Consider the following 21,904-nt stretch of genomic DNA (forward strand, 5'->3'; position numbering starts at 1 on the left):
CATTTCTAAAATGGTCTTTTTGATGCAGATGCTGCGCTGCCTTGTCTGAACCACACACAGAGCATTCCTGCAGTGAGGAGGAGGAGCAGCTTAAACCCCAACAGACTGCAGAAGAAGAACAAGGTGGAGATAGGTTTTTTATTTTACAGCCTCCATCACTTCAAAGTGATCAAACAGCTTGTCGAGCTGCAGTTAAAGTGTATGGAAACACTTTACGGCTGACATCCTTTTGGCTGAGAGCTGATGGACACGTGGGTGGCACAGTTTAGATTTGCATGATGTTGTTTCTGAGTGAGGCTGAAGGATGAAGGTCATCGGTGTGAATATGGAGGGTTTTTTTTAGCTTTAAACAACCTGTTAAACAGCAGTCATGAAATGCAGAGAGGTGGAGAGGACCTGGGTTGACCAGTGACCTCTAAAGCTATACACCTGGAGCTTCTACAGCTCACCCTGGACCACTTCCCAGCTGGCTGTTGCTAATGCATTAATGCAGCACACAAAACACACCTAAAAAGAGGTACAATGAAAACACTTACCATGCCCAGTGAGGGGATCATCACAGTACGCAGTATAAAGAAGTATATCTACTTCTAACGGGAGGAAACAGCTGTGAAAGTGACCACTATGATTATTTTATTTCAGCACACTTCAGTAATTATTAAAATACTTTTCTCATTTCTTTCTTTAAAAAAAAACATGTTTTACAAAGGCTTGCTTTGTAAAATAACAACTAACACGGCTGCTGTAACCTGGCTGTAACTGTCTGTATATCTGCATGTCGCTAAATGGTAATCCTTGACGTCTTTAAGAAATTAAATTCTCTCGATAATCACAGTAATGGTTTTTTTTAAATTTATTTTTCATTTTTATCGTATGATGTGTTTTATGTAAAGTGTGTTTTTTATTATGAATTTGTGTTGATTCAGAAAGAAAACAACACGTACGTTGTATTTTGTGTTGTATTTTGTATGGGAAGGTTCTGTATGAACACAGATGAGGACAGGAGAACAAAAAAGACAGAAGAAAATACAAGTAAAAACAGGAGTGAATGAAAGAAAGGGAGCAGAGTGAGAGGTCCGTCCGGGGTGAAGCTCTGACAGGATTAAGTCTCAGCGACACGAGATGTGATTGAATTTCAATGAAGAGAAACACGTGAGAAAATGACACAGAAAGAAATGAACTAAAGGACCCCCCCGACTCCCAAACACCCTCCAAAAAAACAGAGGAGAAGCTGGAGGACTCTCGAGGCAAAAGAGGAATCAAAAACAAGTGATTGAGCTGAAGGAGAGAAAAAGTCTAATCTTCTCAGACTCTGATCGAGTAATCCTGTAACACAAGCAGAACAAAATCTATCACTTCACAAACATATTCTGGCTGAGAAAATCCTGCTCACACGACTGTGGAGATGAACACAAAACCTCTGTGTGAGTGAAAGCGAAGAGAAAGGTCGACATCAGTGTTTTTTATTTGTTGCTGCTGCTTTCTATTTTTCAGACCGAGAGCTGAAAGGATTAAAAATAAAATCACACGGAGTGCCAAAAGTTTTCACGTGACCGAGCATCAAAACTGTAGTTCCTGGATTTGCCACTAGAGGCTCCAACAGCAAGGTTTCTCCCGTGACGTCATATGCACCTTGTTTGAGAGATATTCGCCAATATGGTTGCTAGGAAACATATAGGCTATTCCCATTGTTACTGGTTGGGAGTTCGTGGTTGTACCTGGAGGTTGCTGGCTCTCGCTGGGTTAAATTGGTTTTAAAGACAGTCCTCCACCAAACACCTCACCATGATTGCCACAGTTGACAGCAGATTGCCACGGTTACCTGTAGTTTTACATTTTTGTCTGCAAATACTTGCTAACTACTCGTTGAGCGGTAGTACAGCTTAATAAAGCGCTGCATAAAAGTAGTATAAACTTGTGCCAGCATGATTCAAAGGGTGCAACTTTTACTTTGAAAGTAGATGGTCTATATTTCCGGTTTGCGTCATGCTTTTCACACCATAGAGTGGACGTATAAACTACAGACAGTTAGCAATTTGCTAGCAATCAATAGATCAATGATCTCAAGAAGTTTTACTCTGTTTCCCTCACGACAGTAGTTGCCAGATGGTCATGGACCAGTCGCTAGGCCTGTGTAAGGGTGACGGCGGGAAATTTTGCTCCCAGGAACACAAATCGTAGGATTAGAGGTCTATTTCATGAACTGCTACTTCCTTCTAGTTCAAAGATGCATCCACCTGCAGAACAAGAGAGCTTTAACCACCAGCAGTAGAGTTGCAACAAGTCATTAATTTCATTATTGACTTTGTATTCGCCACAAACGTGCTTTTAATAAATGTCTCCTCGTGTTCAGCTAACGGGGACGAACTCTTAAACATGTAGTTTGCTTTGTAAAATCACAAGAAAAAGCTGGAATCAGAGAACAGTTTATTTTACTGTAGTTTTCACTTATTTCATCCTTCAGTTGATCTGCTCCATATTTTCTGTCTGCTTTCCTTCTGGTGTCAATTATAATTTTTACTCATCTTCTTAGATTCTTCCTTGATCTCTTGCTTGTATTTCTTTATTTCCTCCTGGCTCTTCTTTCTTTAGCTTTATTGACTTTTTCATTGCAATTTTCTTACGACACATTTCCAACCTCAGGACTTTGAGTTGTAGCAGTCGAAGTGAGGGGAGATTAATTTTGAGCCTCTCATTTTTAAGATTTTTCCTGATACTGTTGCAGTTTCTTTTCTCCTAAAGAAAAAGAAGAATCTCGACAGCTGAGTGAAACAAAACAAAAAAACACAACAACAGGAGCCACACATACCCTCAAACCTGATGATGCACAGAGCAGTGTGACCCTCCTCCTCCTCCTCGTCCCCCAGCCTTCAGCCCTGCAGCTTTCAGATGCAAACGAAGCAGACATATGGAGAGGAGGTCTCCCTCCGCTGTGGCCCTCCTAAAGATTCAGATTGTATGACAAATCACGTCCAGGGCCGCTCTACCTCCTCCATACTCCTCCACCCCCTGCACTCTGCAGCACACCCCCAGACAACAGCTTCATTAGCCTGAAAGAAGAGAGTTTTCGCAGCTTTGTCGAGTCAAGACTCACAGCTCCTTCTCCCCTTCTCAATTACTCCTTTGTTGGAGCAAATTCAAGTTATTGCACTCCAAACCATATGGCCTGCTCCTTCTCCCCCTCTCAAACCTCGCTTGTTTACGTTTAACTTCTCGGTTAAAATCCTTAATATTGAGTTTGTATCTTCACTTTAACTTTTATTTCCTGAAATGATTAATATTTCAAACTGTTATCTGCGACAATTAACTTAAATATTTATAAGCAGTGACATGTACAAGCTCGTATTGTTCCAGGATTTCTGCACTTATTTCTTAAAAATAATTATTAAAATCTTCTTTCTGCACTACCTGAACAAAAATGTTTGTAGAGATAAAAAAAAAATAACCAGAGGGGAAAAGTAAGAAAATGTGTGAGGAACATATGATTATCAGCAGCAGAATTACTTTTGATAAATGTCTGTTAAAAAACTGAAAGGTGTTTCCTCCTCCTCCATGTTTCTGCTTCTTTCAGTGCTTAAACCATTCCTATCCACATAAAAAATTAAGCTTATTTTTGGAAATGGAGCCTGATAGGGATGGGTGTCGAAAACCGGTTCTTGTTGAGAACCGGTTCCCACTGTTTCAATTCCTTGGAATTGTTTGCCATTTTTGCAAACGATTCCCTTAGCGATTCCAGTCACCCCGAATGACGTCACCACGTTGCGGAGCATCATTTATCTGGCACGGCGCCTAAGCAGCTCACACGCTCAAAAGTGTGATTATACTTTACGAGAACGGATGACAACAGGGCAACTTGCAATACTTGCAAAGTAGATATTTCATTTAAGGGAGGAAACACTACGAATATGCAAAAGCATTTGCTCACAAAACACACGATGACCTCAAATGAATGTCATGTTTTTAATTCCGCTCCGGACTCGTGAATCACAACCCAGCAGCAGCGGTAACGTTTGCACGTCCTCTCCCGTTAATGCGGCAGGTAAATAATCAAATAACAGTGCATATTATGTTAGCGCGATCGGCGTTATTACAAAATCTGCCATTACTGTGCGCTGCATTTGGGTGGCCATGATGAGAGAGACAGAGTTTGGCTCAGATGCTGGCAGTTCTCGCTGCAGTCTACCGTTAGCGTCTCCTTTCAGGCCAGGATAGACGAATGTCACCAAGCAGTGACTAAGTTTGTGGTCAAAGGCTTGCACCCATTTGCCACAGCAGATGCCCCCAATTTTCGGTAAGTGAATGTGTTTAATTGTAGGCAGGGACATTACTGGATATTCTTGTGTAATTGCTACTGAATAATTTATGTTATACTTTGTTATTGCTACAGAAGAATATTTATTTTATTATTTTACAATTTTTTTTTGCTGGGGACCCTGTGACACCCCATTGAAGAGCCGTAGGCTGTAGATCTCTTAAGATCTCACTGTTGGGTTTGTAAGGCCATGTTACTCCTAAATTTCTATCTTGTTCAAAGAGAAGATATAAAACAAAGTTCTAAGCTAATCGACCTTAGTGTTCTCCTTTTTTAAAAAGAATCGATAAGAGAATCGAATCGTTAAACAGAATCAAAAATGGAATCGGAATCGTGAAAATCTTATCAATACCCATCCCTAGAGCCTGATGAGTTAACACTTTGCATCTCATACAAATACAATGCTCAAACTGATCGCCACACCCCCAAAAGAGGGTGGAGCTTTGGGTGCCAGAAACAGCATTTGTTCCTGTCACCTTTCCCTCACTGCCGTTGATTCCCCATTATCAGAACTTAACAGTGAGGCTCAGGAAGTGAAAATCCCATTCATATTGCCCATTAAGGATTTTGGATATGATCCATAATGCTGTGACCACTCGGAGGAGACTTAATGATGAGAGAATGTGAGAGAATATTTGCATGGCATTCATTTTCATTCAGGCTTTCTTACTCAGATAAAATTGTTCGAGGCATCTACACAGATGAGCTTCCCGGTTACGGAACAGTAGTAGCAACACTTGTGGTGCACAAAGACTGAGCATAAAATGTATGGCACTCTTGCAAGACGTGCATATATGACACTGCTGGTTTGGAATCATTGTGCATTGCCAGCACCTGCAGGCATTAGTAAAAGAATTGATGAGCTCAGACAAGTACAATTCCGATTCTTTGGAATATTTTTATCTACTTCTCAATTTGAAGGGATGAGGTATAACAATGCAGAGGCATTAACAATATAGATGGCACCATCAAAAACAATGGTTTGAAATCACAATTATTATTAAACCACATTATTAATTCAATATCATGAGAAACCAGTCAGTTAGCTAGATTTAGGCAATAAAAAACTTCTCATTAGGTTTGGTTTAACTCCACAGGTTAACATACATTTCAGTCTTTCCGCAGTCCTCTTAAATATTTTAGTTTCACAGTCATGCTGACTGTCAGGAAAGATGGAACAAATTAAGTCGATGAACATAAACAAGCATATATGGTATGAAGGTTGGGCTTTTATTGTGGAAGGAAGAAACCCATTTCGCACATGCATGCAACAGATTGATGTGTGATAAAGAAGGGACGGCTGCGAGATGTGATTTTCGACTTCTGCATATGCTTTGTCTTTATGTTTTTCACTACCTGACTCTTTATTAAAGACTCTCTATTAAAGAACAAACTGGAAAATGACCTGGTTATGGAGTATCTAGCGATACAATCAGTTTATCTAGTTTTAATTATTAAAGTGTAATATTTGAAGATTTTTGGCTAAAACTCAAAATAACTGAATTAACTGAATGTATGGTGAGCTTTGGGTTCGGTTTGTAAAAGCTCTTTAAAAACATGCATCAGAACCTTTGTGTCTATGCTTATAGAAGCTCCAGGTCGAAGAGTGATGCTTCAGTAAACACTCTTTACACTCCTCCTTTTCCTCTTCCTCCTCTGCTCCTCCATCACGTCTCTGCGCACAAACATGATCAAATACAGTCCTTTGTCCCATCTGTCTGCTCTTATGAATATCTTCCCCTCTCCTCACAGCCGTCTTGTTGTTCAGGAAGGTTTTAATGTAATGGAACGCCGCCGTGAATCAGGCGCATGAATGCTGCTGCCGCCAGCGCCGCGCGGCCTCCACCTCCATCAATCTGCTGATGCATTCTGGGAGCTGCTTCCCTTTCACTTGTCTGCAGGCTGTTTGCTCAGGGTTATAATTTACCTCTGCGTTAACAGCCACAAAGGGAAGCAGTTTGGATTTATCTGCGGCTGCCCGGCGTCATGACAACGTCACGACCAGAAAACACAGCACCTGAAAAGAGTCACCGGGTTGGACACCAACTCATCATGGAGCCTCCAATACAGAGTGTGAAGACTGCAGGTTTCCATAAAGAGAAGCCTTCATTTAGCATCCCAGCATCAATCAAACAGAAACACGTGAAAGAGATGTCTAATGGGTCAAACCGAAGCTCTGACGGTTATTTATAAAACCCAGTCTGCACCACACACATTATTCAAAGATGCACGCCAACACTCAGACGTCACCCTTTGGTTTGCGAAGCTTCAGTGGGAATATTTAAGCTGCACCCATGTTGGTTTTTTTCTGAAGCCAGAAGGGACCATAAGTAGAAAAGACTGCAGACTGCTAAGTTAGCCCCACAATTACCTGTGATATATTATTTTAGCATGGGAGTCTAGGTGGACTGACTCACTCCTGGAGCCTCTAGTGGACATTTGAGGAATTGCAGTGTTTTACAAACGTGTTAATAAATTCTCAATGTCAAATTGTTTTCTCCAAAGTTTGAGTCAGTATGTTGAAATTTTGAGATAATAACCTGAAATTTCTAATTATGGATGGCAAAAAAATCCACAGTTTTGATTTTTTTTATCCATTTGCACAATACTATGTCACTTTTAGAATCATCTGCACTGATAGCTAAGCTAAGCTATTTATTTCTCAGGATAGTTATATTGTTACTTGTTACAGTTATTTGATATTATATTTTGCACTATCCTACTGTATATTACTGTATACTTGTATTCTATTGTACATATTGTATATCTTATTCCTCTGCTCCTCTGTCTCTCTTGCTGCATTGAGCATGTGTATGACAAAAGAATTTGCCTCGGGATAAATAAAGTTCTTTTTATCTTATCTTATCTAATCTTATCTTTACCCTTTTTCATTTTTCATATTTATTTCCTATCTTATTCATAGCCTTTTCCTTTTTTGTTTTCTTTAGGTCACGAGCAGTTGTCCAAGCATTTCACTACATATCGTACTGTGTATGACTGTGTACGTGACAAATAAAATTTGAATTTGAATTTATCATGTGAAGTTAAAATGGATGAATCCAGTTGTAACTATAGCTGATAAAGTAATCTTACAATGGACAGCTAAGTGACTAAAACAGTTCCGGAGTTCTGAATGTTTACGCCAACCCTCATACACTCAAGATAACATTTTACTAATAAAACCTAATAAAATCTTACAGTTTGACCATGTTAGCAGGCAGGCTAGCATTAGCTTAGTTTAGCAAGAAGAAATATTCTTTCTTTGATCCTGAAAACAGATTAATTCCTCCACGACTTCAGTGTCCTGCTGATGTTGAACCCCGATGTACGGTCAGATGGTTTCACTGGATAGAACAACTTTTTCGTATTATTTCTGCTGCACAATTAATTAAATTTAAATCTTGATTATGATTTTCACTTGACACAGTTAAATTAGCATGACTGTGCAATGTTTAAAGTGTGTGTTTTACCAATTAACACGCAAAGAAAAGCAAATCAACCGCTCCCCAAATCAATGCTTGATGGTGTGCCTGCATGAGCCAATCACAGCTGTTCTCTGCAAAAGTTTTATTTCCGGCATAGCTTTGATTTCGTTTTGGGTTTAGGTGCAATTTTTTTTTTCAAATAACGTCTTTTAAAACCACAGCAGGTAGCTTCCCATACTGGAGTTGTCAGATTTTCTTAGGCCCATTTACCCTAAAAGAGATTTGTTTTTCCTTCCTTTTGCTCATTGGATGATTTAGGTGAATGAGGATGACCGATAATAAATGGAGTTAACATGAGCACTGAGCATCGCAATGTGCCGTCACTAGAGTCTTTCAAGAAACTTCTCAAAAGTCACCTCTGTGTATTCAGTACTCGTGCTCATTTTAAACTTCAAGTGCACTTGTTGTCAAATGCAGTGACCTGATTGGTCCGAAAAAGGTGAAAAATATTTTTAACGCATTAAATATTCTCAGGAATTTTAGGCGTCCGGTGTGTGAAGGCTATAAGAGTAATTGGAAAGCATGTAACATGAAAAAAGTAACTTAAACCATGTTTCAGTCTGGTCCACTAAAGTTTGATCTGTTTCGTGTTTTGGCTTTTTTGTGGCCCAGATCTGGAATGAGAACCACTCCTTCCATGCGGCGAAAAGGATCACGTCCAACGAATGTAAGAAAAGGTCTCATCGGGTGTTTCTTTGACCAAACCCAACCGCCACGGTTCCTGAACCTGAACCTTCGTCTCGGAGGTGAAGAACAAGCAGCATGATGTTCAGACTCCTCCTCCTCTTCTACCAGAGGAACAATGAGCCTCTGTTGAGGACTCCCAGTCGGACGCTCCGATGGAGATGATGCTGAAGGTGATCACATGCAGATGGATGGGTGGGGATTGGGCGTCCTGACACCAACACAGGGGTCATGACCTCGCAGCACTTTGCAGACATCTGTGCCTGTTGCACATTCCCCAACATCTCCCTCTGACCAATCAGCACTCGGCGAGAATGTGTGACCTGCCACCCCTGAGGCCACGCCTCCTTTGATACACACACCCTCATCAGCATGCATGGCTGCAGTCCTGGTCTGTATCTGACCTGTCGGGCAACAATGGGGGGCTGCGGCTGATCTATGGCCGCCGCTGCTTTGTGCCTCTGTCACAGAAGAAGAGAGAGCAGAGCAAGCAGGAGGAACTTCCTGTCAGATAAATTAGTCCTCGCTCTAAATTCCTGCTCAGAAAGCAGCTCAGGAGGTTAGAAACCCTGCTGAGGGCCTACAGGCTGGGCAGACTGTGTCGCCCCCTGCAGGTAGAGCTGCAAAACTCCCTTAAAACACAAGTTTTTAACTTTCAGTGAACTATTTGAGGTCAAGTGTCTAGCATATAAATAAAATATGTATATTTATTTTTAAAAATTAGTATTTAACAATTTTAAAGAACATTCTAAAAAACGTAAAAAATTATATATTTCTTACTTTATAAATGACCATACTTACATAAATCATATACTGCATCTCCATGTATGTTTATGTTTCGCTTGATCGCTGCACTTTTGGGGTGGTTCAAGACTTTTACCCAGTCCTTTTTGCTCTCCTAGCTGTGTGGATGCTTTTTATTAACAGACAAACACTTTTTTTTCCTTTCATAAACATTTATTTCAAGTAGTATAAGAAAAAATAGATTTTTTTTACATTGTTTTTGTTTATATGACTTTTTATACAGTACTTTCTGTGCATTTAGAAAAAAAGTCAACACGAGTTATTTGATGTAGGCAGCAGAGCGAAGACAAGTCAGAGCTGACAGAAACGCCAAGGATGCTGGGAAAAAGAGCAAGAAACAGCAGAACAGCCAGCTAAACAAACCACGACCGGAAAAGTGCTTTTAGACGCCACGAGGCGGCGAAGGCGACCCTCTGAACAGGAAGTCGAATTTAAAAAAAACCAAAAAAAAACCAAAAACAAAAAAAACAAAAAAACAAAAAAAAAAAACAAGCACACAGTTTGATTTCAGGTTTTATAAAAGTGCCCCAAATAATAATTAAAGTGGAGACAGGAAGCAGTTTGTTCTGATTTAGAGTCATACAAACACTCCTCTCAGCTGATGTACATTCAGAGAGTTCACACACACACACACACACACACACACACACACACACACACACACACACACACACACACACACACACACACACACACCTGTAACTGTGAAGACATGCGAGCGCAGAACTTTGGCAACACGTCAGGCTGAAGGTCGAGTGGCAGCTGGAAAATACAGCAGACATCTTGGTGATGATGTCACAGTGCGGACTAGGGTTGGGGGGAGGGAGGAGCCTAGCCGGGTCACATGGCATGTTTCTGGATGCCTGGGGTGAACTCCTTGGCATTGGGGTTCAAGCTGCTGGTCACCTGAAGGAGAGAAGAAGAAAATCCGTCATTGTTATTTCTGTGAAGAAAATAAAGAAACAGCCACCTCTGCTGGACAGATGAGGGTCAACAGTCAGAGACTAATTTAATAATCAACTAATTGGGAAGAAAAAAAACCTGAGAAACCAATCAGTGTGGAGATGTTATCAGACACGTTCAGGCACTGTGCTGTGTCTCACTCAGCAGCTCTTTCTGTATTATTGATTTCATCCTTTTTTATTGCACTATTTTACACATTGTTGTATCATATTCAGCTTTACATTCAGATTAAACGTGTTTCAGTGTTTCAGATTTTTACTGAATTAAAGGTCCTTTGTCTTTTTCCATTTGGCTATACTAATTATTTGTGTAGTTTTTATTCTATTTTTCAAACTTTATTTTATTTTATTAGTGGTTGTTTTTAATGTTTTGGCTTTGGAGTATATTTGCTGTAATCCTACATTTTTTTTATAATGTGTTGGAATAATGTCAGCTGACAGGACGCCATCTTCTGTATGGAACGCCAGGACTGCCATAATGAATTAATTAAATACACCATTAAATAATTAATTAAATGTGGCAATAATTAATTAAAATTGGAATTAATTAATTAAATAAATAGTTATGACACATGTAATTAATTAATTATTGACACATTTAATTAATTATTTATGTATTTCACATTTAATTAACTATTGACACATTTAATTAATTAACTATTGACACATTTAATTAACCCTTTAAGACCTACCATAGAACCAAGTTCGCCAGAGCTTATATTATATTTTTACATGCTGTGGAGCCATTTTTGGGAGCATTTCAAGTTGCTATACATCAATACAACCATTATAGCCCAAACTTTAATAATATGTCTGCATTAGGTGCATAGTAATTACATAAATTGCAAAAAAGTGCAATAAACTACAAAAAAATTGAAAATCGTTTTTGTTTTTTTAACATATATTTCTAGTTAGAGAAATTTAAGAGGCTTATCCCTCAAAACTGTAAATACAAAAAAGTTACACAAACTAGTTTCCCACCACAGGAAATTTATTTTGAGTGTCTTCATAGTTTTATTTTTGAAATACACCAATTTTTATATACTGCAGGAAAAACGAAAATAAATATTATAGTGCAAATTTGCAAAATAACAGCATATGCATCAAAATAAACTATTTCCAGCAGTGCAATATGAGTCCTAAGCATCCCAGAAAAGACACAGAAAGTCATAAACTCAAACATAACTTTTTAAAACACATAACAAGTAAAACACAAGCTCATAAGGGCCCGATCGTAAAAAACTACATTTCCGCAAAATGACGTCACTTCCGGTTTCGGGCAGGTCATGCGGTCATGTGATAGTTCGCGCTGATGGACGTAGGAAGTGTTACAAACAGCTGATGGATCGGCGAAGCGTGTTTCTGGAATATCATGTTTTTGTTGCTGCAAGTGATTTTTATGCAGTTTTTGCAAAGCTATATGTGGAAGGAAACTGTGACCTAGGACAAGCTGATGGCATAAGATGTAAGTACAACTCCTCCAGTTTCATATGCAAAAAAAATTATTGTGCTAGCTTAAGTGGTTGCAGAGCTACCGGGATTTAAAAATAGTTACGCAAAACAGAGCGTGCCCGCTCCGATCGGCTGTAAAGGGTTAATTAATTATTGACACATTTAATTAATTATTTAATGATATATTTATTTATTTCATTTTGGCAGTCCTGGCGCCTGGCTCTCATCATGAAATAATTTTATCTGTCAGCCTCACCCATCAAACTCAGGGGGCGGGGTTAACGCTGCCCATGCAGCTTCTCTAACATTTGATTGGTTGCCGTGCAAAGTAAGTCAAAACAGGTCGATCCTAGATAATCGATTGCTTGTGTAGACTTGGGGCAGCCAGGTATCCCAGAATGCAGATCAAATCACAGGCAGCAATGGTGGTGGTGTAGTTTTAAAATACCCCGTTTTTCTGTCACCAGCTACACTTTTAACAGTGTTTTAGCCGCGAATGTCGCGCCGTATGTCTGGTCAGGTTGTCAACACAGAACATGTTTGCAAAAGTGCTCAGATGTTTTCAGAGATTTCACTAGCTCTGCTAACAGTTAGCATGCAGAGTGCACCGAGGGGGTTACGTTAACCGGTTTGTTTACATATTCCACTCTCCGTGTTCCACATGTTGCATTTGCAGATTCTCATTTTCACCGAACGATCGTCTCTTTCCGCCTGGTCTTGTGTCTCTGTGCTTCTGTAACATAAAGAACGAGCTGACATTTTTCTCACGAAACCAGCGATCAGCTCAACAGACCCTCAGTTTACCTGCATGCATCCTCCTCCTCATCTGTCAGCTGTTTAACACCTGCTGCTAATTCAAGAAACACGCCTAGTTACCTGGTGATAGTCACAGTTTAACTGGGCAGCCGGTGCTCGATATAACGCAATGTCAGCGCATTTTTCTGCACAAGATAAGTAAATATAGTGTTTTCCCCGAGCGCAGAGCTGCTGGAGCTTGTTTCCTTACAGAGCACTTTATAGGCGAACAGCTTCATCAGCGGCTGATGTCCAATCACCGGCACACAGCTTTCAAACCTCAGCTGAGTTTTAGCTCTCAGTGGTTAAACGCTGGACTTCATTCACTCAGGTTCTGTCCGTCGGGTCACGTTTACTTCGCTGTTTTATTTACAACTGAGCAAATCGGTTTGGCTGAGGTTAAAGTTACGTTTCATAACTGCATAGTTTCACAGACGTTTAATGGTTCACTGGCACATGTGTTAGACTGAACTATCATCTAAATATCATCTGTTTTTTAATAGTTATTCAACTGTATTCTAAGCACCAGCTGTCTGTTAGAATGTGATTTTTTTTCTCTCTCTGTTGGCAGAGGTATAAAAATGCGCAGGAAAATCTGACGTGCATGGCGAACTTCACCGACGATATTTAGGGAGGAATAAACACACATCAAACATAAATGAACCATTTGCCTGTCTCCATAATTGAGAGCATTTTCTCTTCTTATGTCAACACTCTCTCTCTCTCTCTTTTTTTTTTTTTCTTTTTTTTTGCTTTTTCGGTCATGTTATGTTTACCTGTCAAAGGCTTGTTACAAACTATGAAACACATCGTGCAGACTTCTGGATGTTAGAAGAAAACTAATACTGCTCATGAATGAGACTAAAGGCAGGAAGGTGTCCTTTAAAACTAAACATGTTAATAGGACCTCCCTATTTATATCATAGTTTATGATATAGCACGTGTATTTCAGTAATAGCCTGCTGAGGCCACTATACGTGCTGGCCTCGTATCAAATGTGAAGGCAGACTGAGTCTATGTTTGACGTTTGTTTATATCTAATCTTCCTTTTCAAACATTTAAACAGCAGCGAGTCTGCAGCTGAGGGAATACAAACTCAAATTGTCGGAACAGGTTTGCTCGTTTCTTGGATTCATTTGGTGATTTATTAAATGTATAACTGTTATTCTAATCTGCTGCTGAGTCTCTTACACTTTTCTTTATGCAGTGATTATTACGGCTGTTGCAGTGATTATTACGGCTGTTTACATACCCCCACAAGCCGACACTGACCGTGCACTCAGGGAACTGTACAGCGCGATCAGCAGTGAGGAAACCGCACACCCAGAGGCAGCGTTTATCACAGCCGGAGACTTTAATAAGGGAAACCTGAAGAAAGTCTCACCAAAACTCCATCAACACATCCTTTTTAACACACGTGGAAACCGGCTACTCGACCACTGTTACACCTCTTTCCGGGATGCGTACAAAGCCCTCCCCCGCACCCCATTCGGCCAATCAGATCACTGCTCCATCCTGCTCCTGCCCGCCTACAGGCAGAAGCTGAAACAGGAAGCTCCAACCTGGAGGGCGGTGCACTGTTGGACGGACCAATCGGAGTCTGCGCTGCGGGACTGTTTTGATCACGCGGACTGGGAAATGTTTCACGTGGCCGCCAGAGACATTGATGAGTACACAGACTCAGTCTGTGGATTTATCAGGAAATGCGTGGAAGATGTCGTCCCATCCAGAACAGTTAAATCCTTCCCAAATCAAAAACCCTGGATTAACGGAGATGTTCGCGCGGCACGGAACACCGCCTTTGCCTCCGCGAACACATCGGACTACAAACACGCACATTACCAACTCCGGAAGACGATCAAAGCAGCCAAACGTGAGTACAGGGACAGGGTGGAGCAACAGTTTGACAACCCTCGGAGTATGTGGCAGGGACTAAACACGATCACAGACTTTAGAGGGAAAACCAGCACACCGCAGACCACGGCCTCTCTGTGTGAGGATCTAAACGTATTCTACGCTAGATTCGACGCAGCGAACACCATGAGACCGGACAGTGTGCGCACCGCGGATGACGTCAGTGCGCACACTGTGTCTGAGGAGGATGTGCGGAAGTGCTTCAGGAAGGTGAACGCACGCAAAGCTACTGGTCCGGACGGGATTCCCGGCCGCGTCCTCAGGTCATGCGCGGCTCAGCTGGCTGGAGTGTTCACACACATCTTCAACCTTTCCCTCTCTCTGTCTGTAGTCCCAGCCTGCTTCAAAATGGCCACCATCGTCCCTGTACCCAAATCCTCCACCATCTCCTCATTGAACGACTGGCGACCTGTAGTCCTGACCCCCATCGTAAGCAAATGCTTCGAGAAGCTGGTCAGGGACTTCATCTGCTCTGCACTACCTGACTCACTGGACCCTCTACAGTTCGCATACCGCCACAACAGGTCCACTGATGATGCCATAGCCCTGACACTACATACTGCCCTGTCACACCTGGAGAAGAGAGACACGTATGTGAGGATGCTGTTTGTAGATTACAGCTCAGCATTCAATACCATCGTTCCCTCGAAGCTGGACAGGAAACTGCAGGATCTAGGACTGAGCAGCTCCCTCTGCAGCTGGATCCTTAGCTTCCTGTCTGACAGACGCCAAGTGGTCAGACTGGGCAGCATCACCTCATCCCCCATCACACTGAACACTGGTGCTCCACAGGGGTGTGTACTGAGCCCTCTCCTGTACTCACTCTACACCTACGACTGCGCAGCCACTAACAACTCCAACATCATTGTGAAGTTTGCGGACGACACTACAGTGGTGGGTCTTATCACCAACGGTGATGAGACGGCTTACAGGGAGGAGGTCAGCGCCCTGACCCACTGGTGTCAAGACAACCATCTCACCCTCAACGTCGCAAAGACAAAGGAGTTGATAGTGGACTTCCGGAGGTGCAGAGAAGTACACACCCCCATCACCATCAGCGGCGCTGCTGTGGAGAGAGTGAGCAGCTTCCGGTTCCTTGGAGTACATCTGGCTGAGGATCTTACGTGGTCGGTACACACAAACAAAACAGTGAAGAAGGCGCAGCAGCGCCTCTTCTTTCTCAGGAGACTGAAAAGATTCGGCATGAGCCCCCGCATCCTCAGGACCTTCTATCACTGTGCCATTGAGAGCATCCTCACTGGATGCATCACCACCTGGTATGGCAACAGCACCGCCTACAACTGCAAAGCTCTCCAGCGAGTAGTGCGGTGCTCTGAACGGATAATTGGAGGTGAGCTTCCCTCCCTCCAAGACATCTACAGGAAGCGCTGCCTGAGGAAAGCGGGGAGGATCATCAAGGACTCCAGTCACCCCAGCCATAAACTGTTCAGACTGCTTCCATCAGGAAGGAGGTTCTGCAGCATCCGGTCCCGTACCAGCAGACTGAGAGACAGCTTCTTCCACCAGGCCATCAGACTGCTGAACACTTCATAGACACCTCAGCTTCACTACTGGAACTTCAACATTATGCACTCCATACTGTATATAAATGCCACTTGTTTTGCACATATTCAACTCTGTATATTTTATATATTTTATTATTATTATTATTATTATTTTTTTACTATTTAATTTGTAAAAATGTGTATACACACACACACACACACACACACACACACACACACACACACACACACACACACACACGTAGGAAAATATTTAGTATACACATCCAGAAATGCATACACTATTATATATTGTACATATATTTATTAGTTTCAGGTTGGCCATTCTTGTATTTTGCTCGTTTGTGTTGTTGTGTTTGCACATCTCTGTTGCTTGTGGGGCTCGCACACAAGAATTTCACTCGCATGTGCTGTGCCAGTGTGCCTGCACATGTGATGTGACAATAAAAGTGATTTGATTTGATATATTTTCACGTCTCTGGAATAGTTGGAAGTTAGATAGTCAGCTGGGAAACTTTGTGTTAACTCATGGAGCTGAGAATATCGTGGATATCGTGGCTATGCTGACCTCGCTCCGTGGTGTACAGGGCCGTTTACCCTCATGATTAATATTCACAATAAAAATATTAGCCGAACATCATGAAGTCTGTATGTGTTTCATAGTGTCGAACAACCTTTGTACAGTTAAAGCCAGCAGTTACTACATGACAGAAACACCAACGTTATCTCTTTTATGTGTTTATACACAGGTCACGCTGATACTGAACAAAAACCCAAAGATCAGATGTTAAACAGATTTATTTGCTCTCTCTCCTCCTTAAACATGTTTTTAATGTTAGTTAGAATTCAGAATTGGCGACTGAAACATGTAGGACACATAAGAACATCAGGAAATAAAACACCGATAAATATAACCTCAGTAAAAGAACTCAGCGGGGGTTACTACAGCTGTGTACCGGGGTCTGCGCTTTGTCGGTGGGATTGCTTGCGAGGCGAGCGGGTCTATCCCACGCTTTGCCGTGAGACTGGGCAGACGTCTCCGAAATCATCGAAACACTTTTGCAAAGAGGCTGTATCTTGACAAAACGACCAGACACATGAAGATTAAACCACTACATTCTCGGCTAAAAAAATATTAAAACGGTATTTGGTAACACACAAACAGGGTTTTTCAAAGCTCAGTTCTGTTAGCTTCCACATGCCGGTTGTTGTGTGCTAGAAACAATGGCCACCAGGCCAAAGCAATGGTTTTGACTCGATCAGCGTTAACCCCGCCCCCTGAGTTTGATGGGTGAGGCTGACAGATAAAATTATTTCATGATGAGAGCCAGGCGCCAGGACTGCCAAAATGAAATAAATAAATATATCATTAAATAATTAATTAAATGTGTCAATAATTAATTAAAATGTGAAATACATAAATAATTAATTAAATGTGTCAAAAATTAATTAAATGTGTCAATAATTAATTAAAATGTGAAATACATAAATAATTAATTAAATGTGTCAATAATTAATTAATTAAATGTGTCAATAATTAATTAAAATGTGAAATACATAAATAATTAATTAAATGTGTCAATAATTAATTAATTACATGTGTCATAACTATTTATTTAATTAATTAATTCCAATTTTAATTAATTATTGCCACATTTAATTAATTATTTAATGGTGTATTTAATTAATTCATTATGGCAGTCCTGGCGTTCCATACTTCTGGTGTCCTTTTATTCTTATGGCCAAAACACGAGTTTTCTCTGTAACCAATGGTAAAGGTGATAAACTCACCACCACATCCAGGTCTTTGTCGCCATCGAGGACCAGGAGGCTGATCTGCTCTTGCAGCTGGCTGACGCTTTGAGAAGGGAGATCTCTGGACGGGATGAACCACTCCCACTCCTCCTCCTCATCCAGCATCTCCTGGAAACAGCGCTCGATGAACTCCTCCTCCCACAGCTCCTCCTCCACCTGCCGAAAACACAGGCAGAGAAGCAGCAGTCACACTTTTGTTGGACCAACGAAGAACCAAAACTTTTAACATGTCGTCCAACCTGAGAGCGAACATCACACAGATAACACTTTAAGGAGAGATGCTACAATGTTCTTCGGGTGAATCTGCTCTGCACCCCCTTCTACTAATCCAGTTATCCTTGTTTCCTTCTCTGCCTAAGATGATGCTGGTTAGCAGCTCAATAAGTAAGCCCAGGCTTTCCTAATCTAGCAATGAGCGTGTTCACATGTCAGAGGCGGGGTTTGCAGCACCTGACCAATCACAACGAGATGACTACTCGAAACAGAGCGGCTGATTTTACAAATATAAATCGGAAACATTGAAAAGAGTTTAACACAGAACAGAGTTAAAGTAACACAGCAGCTGCAGTCCTCCTTCCTTTGTGAAACGTAACGCTCTCTAAAACACAGCTCCACAGACTGTTTCCTTTTTCCAAACAAAACATCCTTATGGAAATTTCCAACCGGACGCCTCCCACCTACTCCTCTGTTAACTGACTCCACACGCTGTCAGCTGATTGCATAATCAGGCCACTGCCTGACCTGAATTCCAGCTCAAGGAGCCACTGCTTTGTGGTGCACACAGGCTTCAGCTGCTCAGTGTAATTTTCCTTCAAACTGTAAATTTCCACCTTAAAATCACAGCTACTTTTAAGAATGCACAATTTCCAAATGTTAACCTTCCTTTAACCTGTAAACAAACCCCTAGATTTCCACCTTAAAAACGTGAATCTGTAGGCAATGACCTTTGTTTTCAGTTGAACAACACAGGTGTTGGAAATATTCTATTTAATCATACTTTCACCTTAAAGTGCACATTTTTTGCTGTAAAAATCACAATTTTTGACAAACAGATTTCCACCTTAAAAACCAAAATCAGCTGAGTTTGTACGTAAACATACAAAGTTTCTTTTTATCTTCAACTTAGAAGACAAATCTTAAGGTAAAAATCTGGACATCTGTATATACAAGATGTACAACAGCACAATTTCTGGATTTAGCCTGTAAAGATAATTACAGATATCCACTTTAAAAAGTCACCCATCATGCTTTTGGATACTTTCCCTGCCTTCAAATCAAATCAACCTAATTTCACTTTATCTCTCTTAATCTCAATAAACTACAATTTAAAATTCACATTACCACCTTAAAAATATGTTTCTAGATACTTCTCAAATAAACAAGTCCAAGTTAAGGCTATTTTTTCTTGTAACATAAACCCCAGATTTGCACTTTAAAAGTCTATCTATGGAAACTGATCTTCCAAGCAAAGCAGATTGGAATTATACTGCAACACTATGACTAAAACAACAAAATTCTGACATGTAGTTTCCCTTAAACCTCCAATTCCAACCAGGAAAGTCTGTCTGCAGAAATCTACACCATAACATACTGCTTTATCCGCATATGGGAGCTTCACATTAGAGCAACGTGAGTGTAATCTATAAAAAAAAGAACAGATTTCCTCCTTAGAAGTTGACTGAGTCTGTTTGAAAATACTGATCTTTGCTTACAACTAAAAACAACCGTTTAGGTACAACTTATCTTAATCTGCAGATTTCCACCTTAGAAACAGAGCTCACTGAGCTCATATAAAAATGAACAAATCTGCAACTTCATGTGTTTATTCCCACCTTAAAAATTAATCTTGGAGTGTTTTTCAGATGCCTTGTCTGACTTCCAAAATAAATCACCCTCAAGTCAAACCTTAAAGCAGTCAGAGGAGATGTGCAGATGCTGATCTTTCATTTTAAGTAGACGAATACAGACTTGAGGTGTAATCTGTCTGGAAAATGACAGATTTCAATCTTAAAGGAGAAAGCTATATTTGTCTGCATACACAAGTTTTAGAGAACAATTTCTGGGTGTAAGGTGAAAAACAGATTTCCACCTTAAAAGTTATCTGAGTCCACCTTACATTGGACATAATGTATCTATAAAACAATAGTTAATAAAAAGATAATTAGTCTGTAATCTCAGGCAATAATTACTCTTTCAACATATTATTCAAACATTAGATTTCCACCTTAATAGTCAACTGAGTCTTTCTGTAGCTACTGATTTGAGGTATAACTTCTCTTTAAATGTGTTCTACCTGAAAAGATCAACCTGCTTTGTTTTGGATGACTTTTCCTCCTCCATAATAAACTTAATTTCAGACTCTTTAACCATTTTTCCGCCCTAAACGCAGATTTTTTCACTTGCAGTCCAGGTCATCCTCGTCCCAGCTCCTCACCTGCCTGTTGAACTCCTCCTCGTTCTCCATCCACATATACTCGGCGAACGGGTCGTCCTCGGCGTTGAACTGGCTGGTGAGGATCAACTCGGTGCCGGTGGTCATGTTCGGGCCCCCGCTGCTGATGCTCGGGTCTTTCATGTCTACAAGGAGAACCAGAGGACACAGTGAGGGAGAGGGACAGGGGTCAGCGGGAACAAACACGTAGCTTCGGCCGTTATAATGCTCGCTGTCATGGCCGCTGTCTGACGGACAACAATAGCAAGCAGCTAGCGAATAATTTTTGGCGAGAACACAACAGAAACAGAAAAATATCACCGCGAAAACACCACCGCGAGCACCCAGCCGCGTTAGAGGAGCACGGGGGGACGGGCATCTGTGTTCTTATGAAGCACAATACCTTCGGGGGTGATTTATTCGACGACAGAGAAGACAAACAGTCAACTCGCTGGAACTCGGTTGTTGCTGTAATGGCCGCGCTGCTTCTGTTTGTTTACATCTCCACCGTAACCGTCACCGTGCGCTCGCTCCTCATTGGTCGTTGACGTGTTGCCTTCACGGGCCTCGTGGTTTAACATCGGAAAATAGGAATCTGACAAGAGGACCACATAAGGTAAACGTTATTTATACCAGAGGTTAAGAATCTCCTCTGGGTCTCTGTTTCATTTTTTATTCATTCACTAAATATCACAGTTGGGTACAGAACCTTATGTCTGGATACACATTATAATTGACGCTACACTTTAGCTTGTTATTTTTTTTATATTTAGTCATCAATGTAAGTAGATCACTGGACATCATGAATAAATATCAGCTTAGGTATTTCTCTAAATTGATGTAGCTACAGTTTCCATTCGAGAGAACAGTCATGGGTCTCTGTTGATTATTATGTTTACAGATGACATTGTGGACTGCAGTGAGAGCAGAGAGCAGGTGGAGGAGAGGTAGTCTCTGGAGAGAAGAGAAGTAAAAGTCAGTAGAAGCAAGACAGAATACATGCATGTAAATGAGAAGGAAACAGGTGAAAAGGTGTACATGAAAAGAGCTCAGGTTGAAGGTTGATGAGTTTAATTAATTGGAGTCAACAATCTAAAGCAATAAACATTGCACAAGGGGAAGAAGAGCATGCACACTGGGTGAAGTGGAGTGGTTGGAGACGAGTGTTGCGGTGACCCATAAGGGGAGCAGCCAAAGTATAAAGGTTCAGTAGGTGTAGGTGTTGTGATTCTTTTATGTAGAACGGTTTCAGTGTTGTCTGGATTAAAAAGCAAACAGTGAGATAACTATTTTGTGTGGGTTTACAAGTAGAGTAAAATGTTTGTAGATCTTTTACACAACTATAATCTGCCTAGGATAAGAAAGTCCATGTTTGAGCAGTCCTTGTGTAGTTGTTTTTTTATCTGGAAATCCACTCACACCCAGCATATTTGTTTGTTTTGTAAATTGATCTAATTCTTTCAATTTGAGAAGGGCTTTCATCACGTTAGGTGCTGGCACCTTTTCTGACCTTGAATGCAGCACTGTAGTCCAAACTGTAGTCCAAACTCTGAAAGCCCGCCTTCCTCCGAAAGTTTATAAAATCCACTGATTTAACAAGCCTAAACCCATTTTTTAAACCAAATACATATCCTCTATAGTGATAAGAGAACCTGAGAGAAATTATTAATATAGAGGAGCTAAGTGTGTGTTGTGTTAATAGCTATTTTCATAGAAAACGTTTA

The 21,904-nt window shown here is 40.9% G+C and overlaps 1 protein-coding gene across 1 annotated transcript; it reads right to left on the reverse strand.

Annotated features, from left to right (window-relative positions):
• Positions 1-9,416: 9,416 nt before the first annotated feature.
• Positions 9,417-20,723, reverse strand: LOC113031874 (polyadenylate-binding protein-interacting protein 2). The gene is made up of 4 exons (XM_026184366.2): positions 20,584-20,723; positions 20,184-20,326; positions 17,726-17,905; positions 9,417-10,191 (listed from the first exon to the last, which is right to left on the reverse strand). Exons 2-4 carry the CDS (start codon positions 20,322-20,324, stop codon positions 10,126-10,128), a joined length of 387 nt encoding a protein of 128 aa, XP_026040151.1. The 5' UTR covers positions 20,325-20,326; positions 20,584-20,723; the 3' UTR covers positions 9,417-10,125.
• Between the last annotated feature and the right edge of the window lie 1,181 nt (positions 20,724-21,904).

Source organism: Astatotilapia calliptera, chromosome 2, assembly GCF_964374335.1.
Source record: "Astatotilapia calliptera chromosome 2, fAstCal68.1, whole genome shotgun sequence".
Lineage (NCBI taxonomy): Eukaryota > Metazoa > Chordata > Actinopteri > Cichliformes > Cichlidae > Astatotilapia > Astatotilapia calliptera.

Bases quoted from the DNA above. Each gene is read 5' to 3' on its own strand.
- LOC113031874 (XM_026184366.2), bottom strand. From the start codon at position 20,324: ATGAAAGACCCGAGCATCAGCAGCGGGGGCCCGAACATGACCACCGGC. The intron at 17,906-20,183 runs GTGAGGAGCTGG...TGTTTTCGGCAG, and splicing joins AGGAGGAGTTCAACAGGCAG to GTGGAGGAGGAGCTGTGGGA. The intron at 10,192-17,725 runs GTGAGTTTATCA...TCTCTCCTTCAG, and splicing joins ACAAAGACCTGGATGTGGTG to GTGACCAGCAGCTTGAACCC.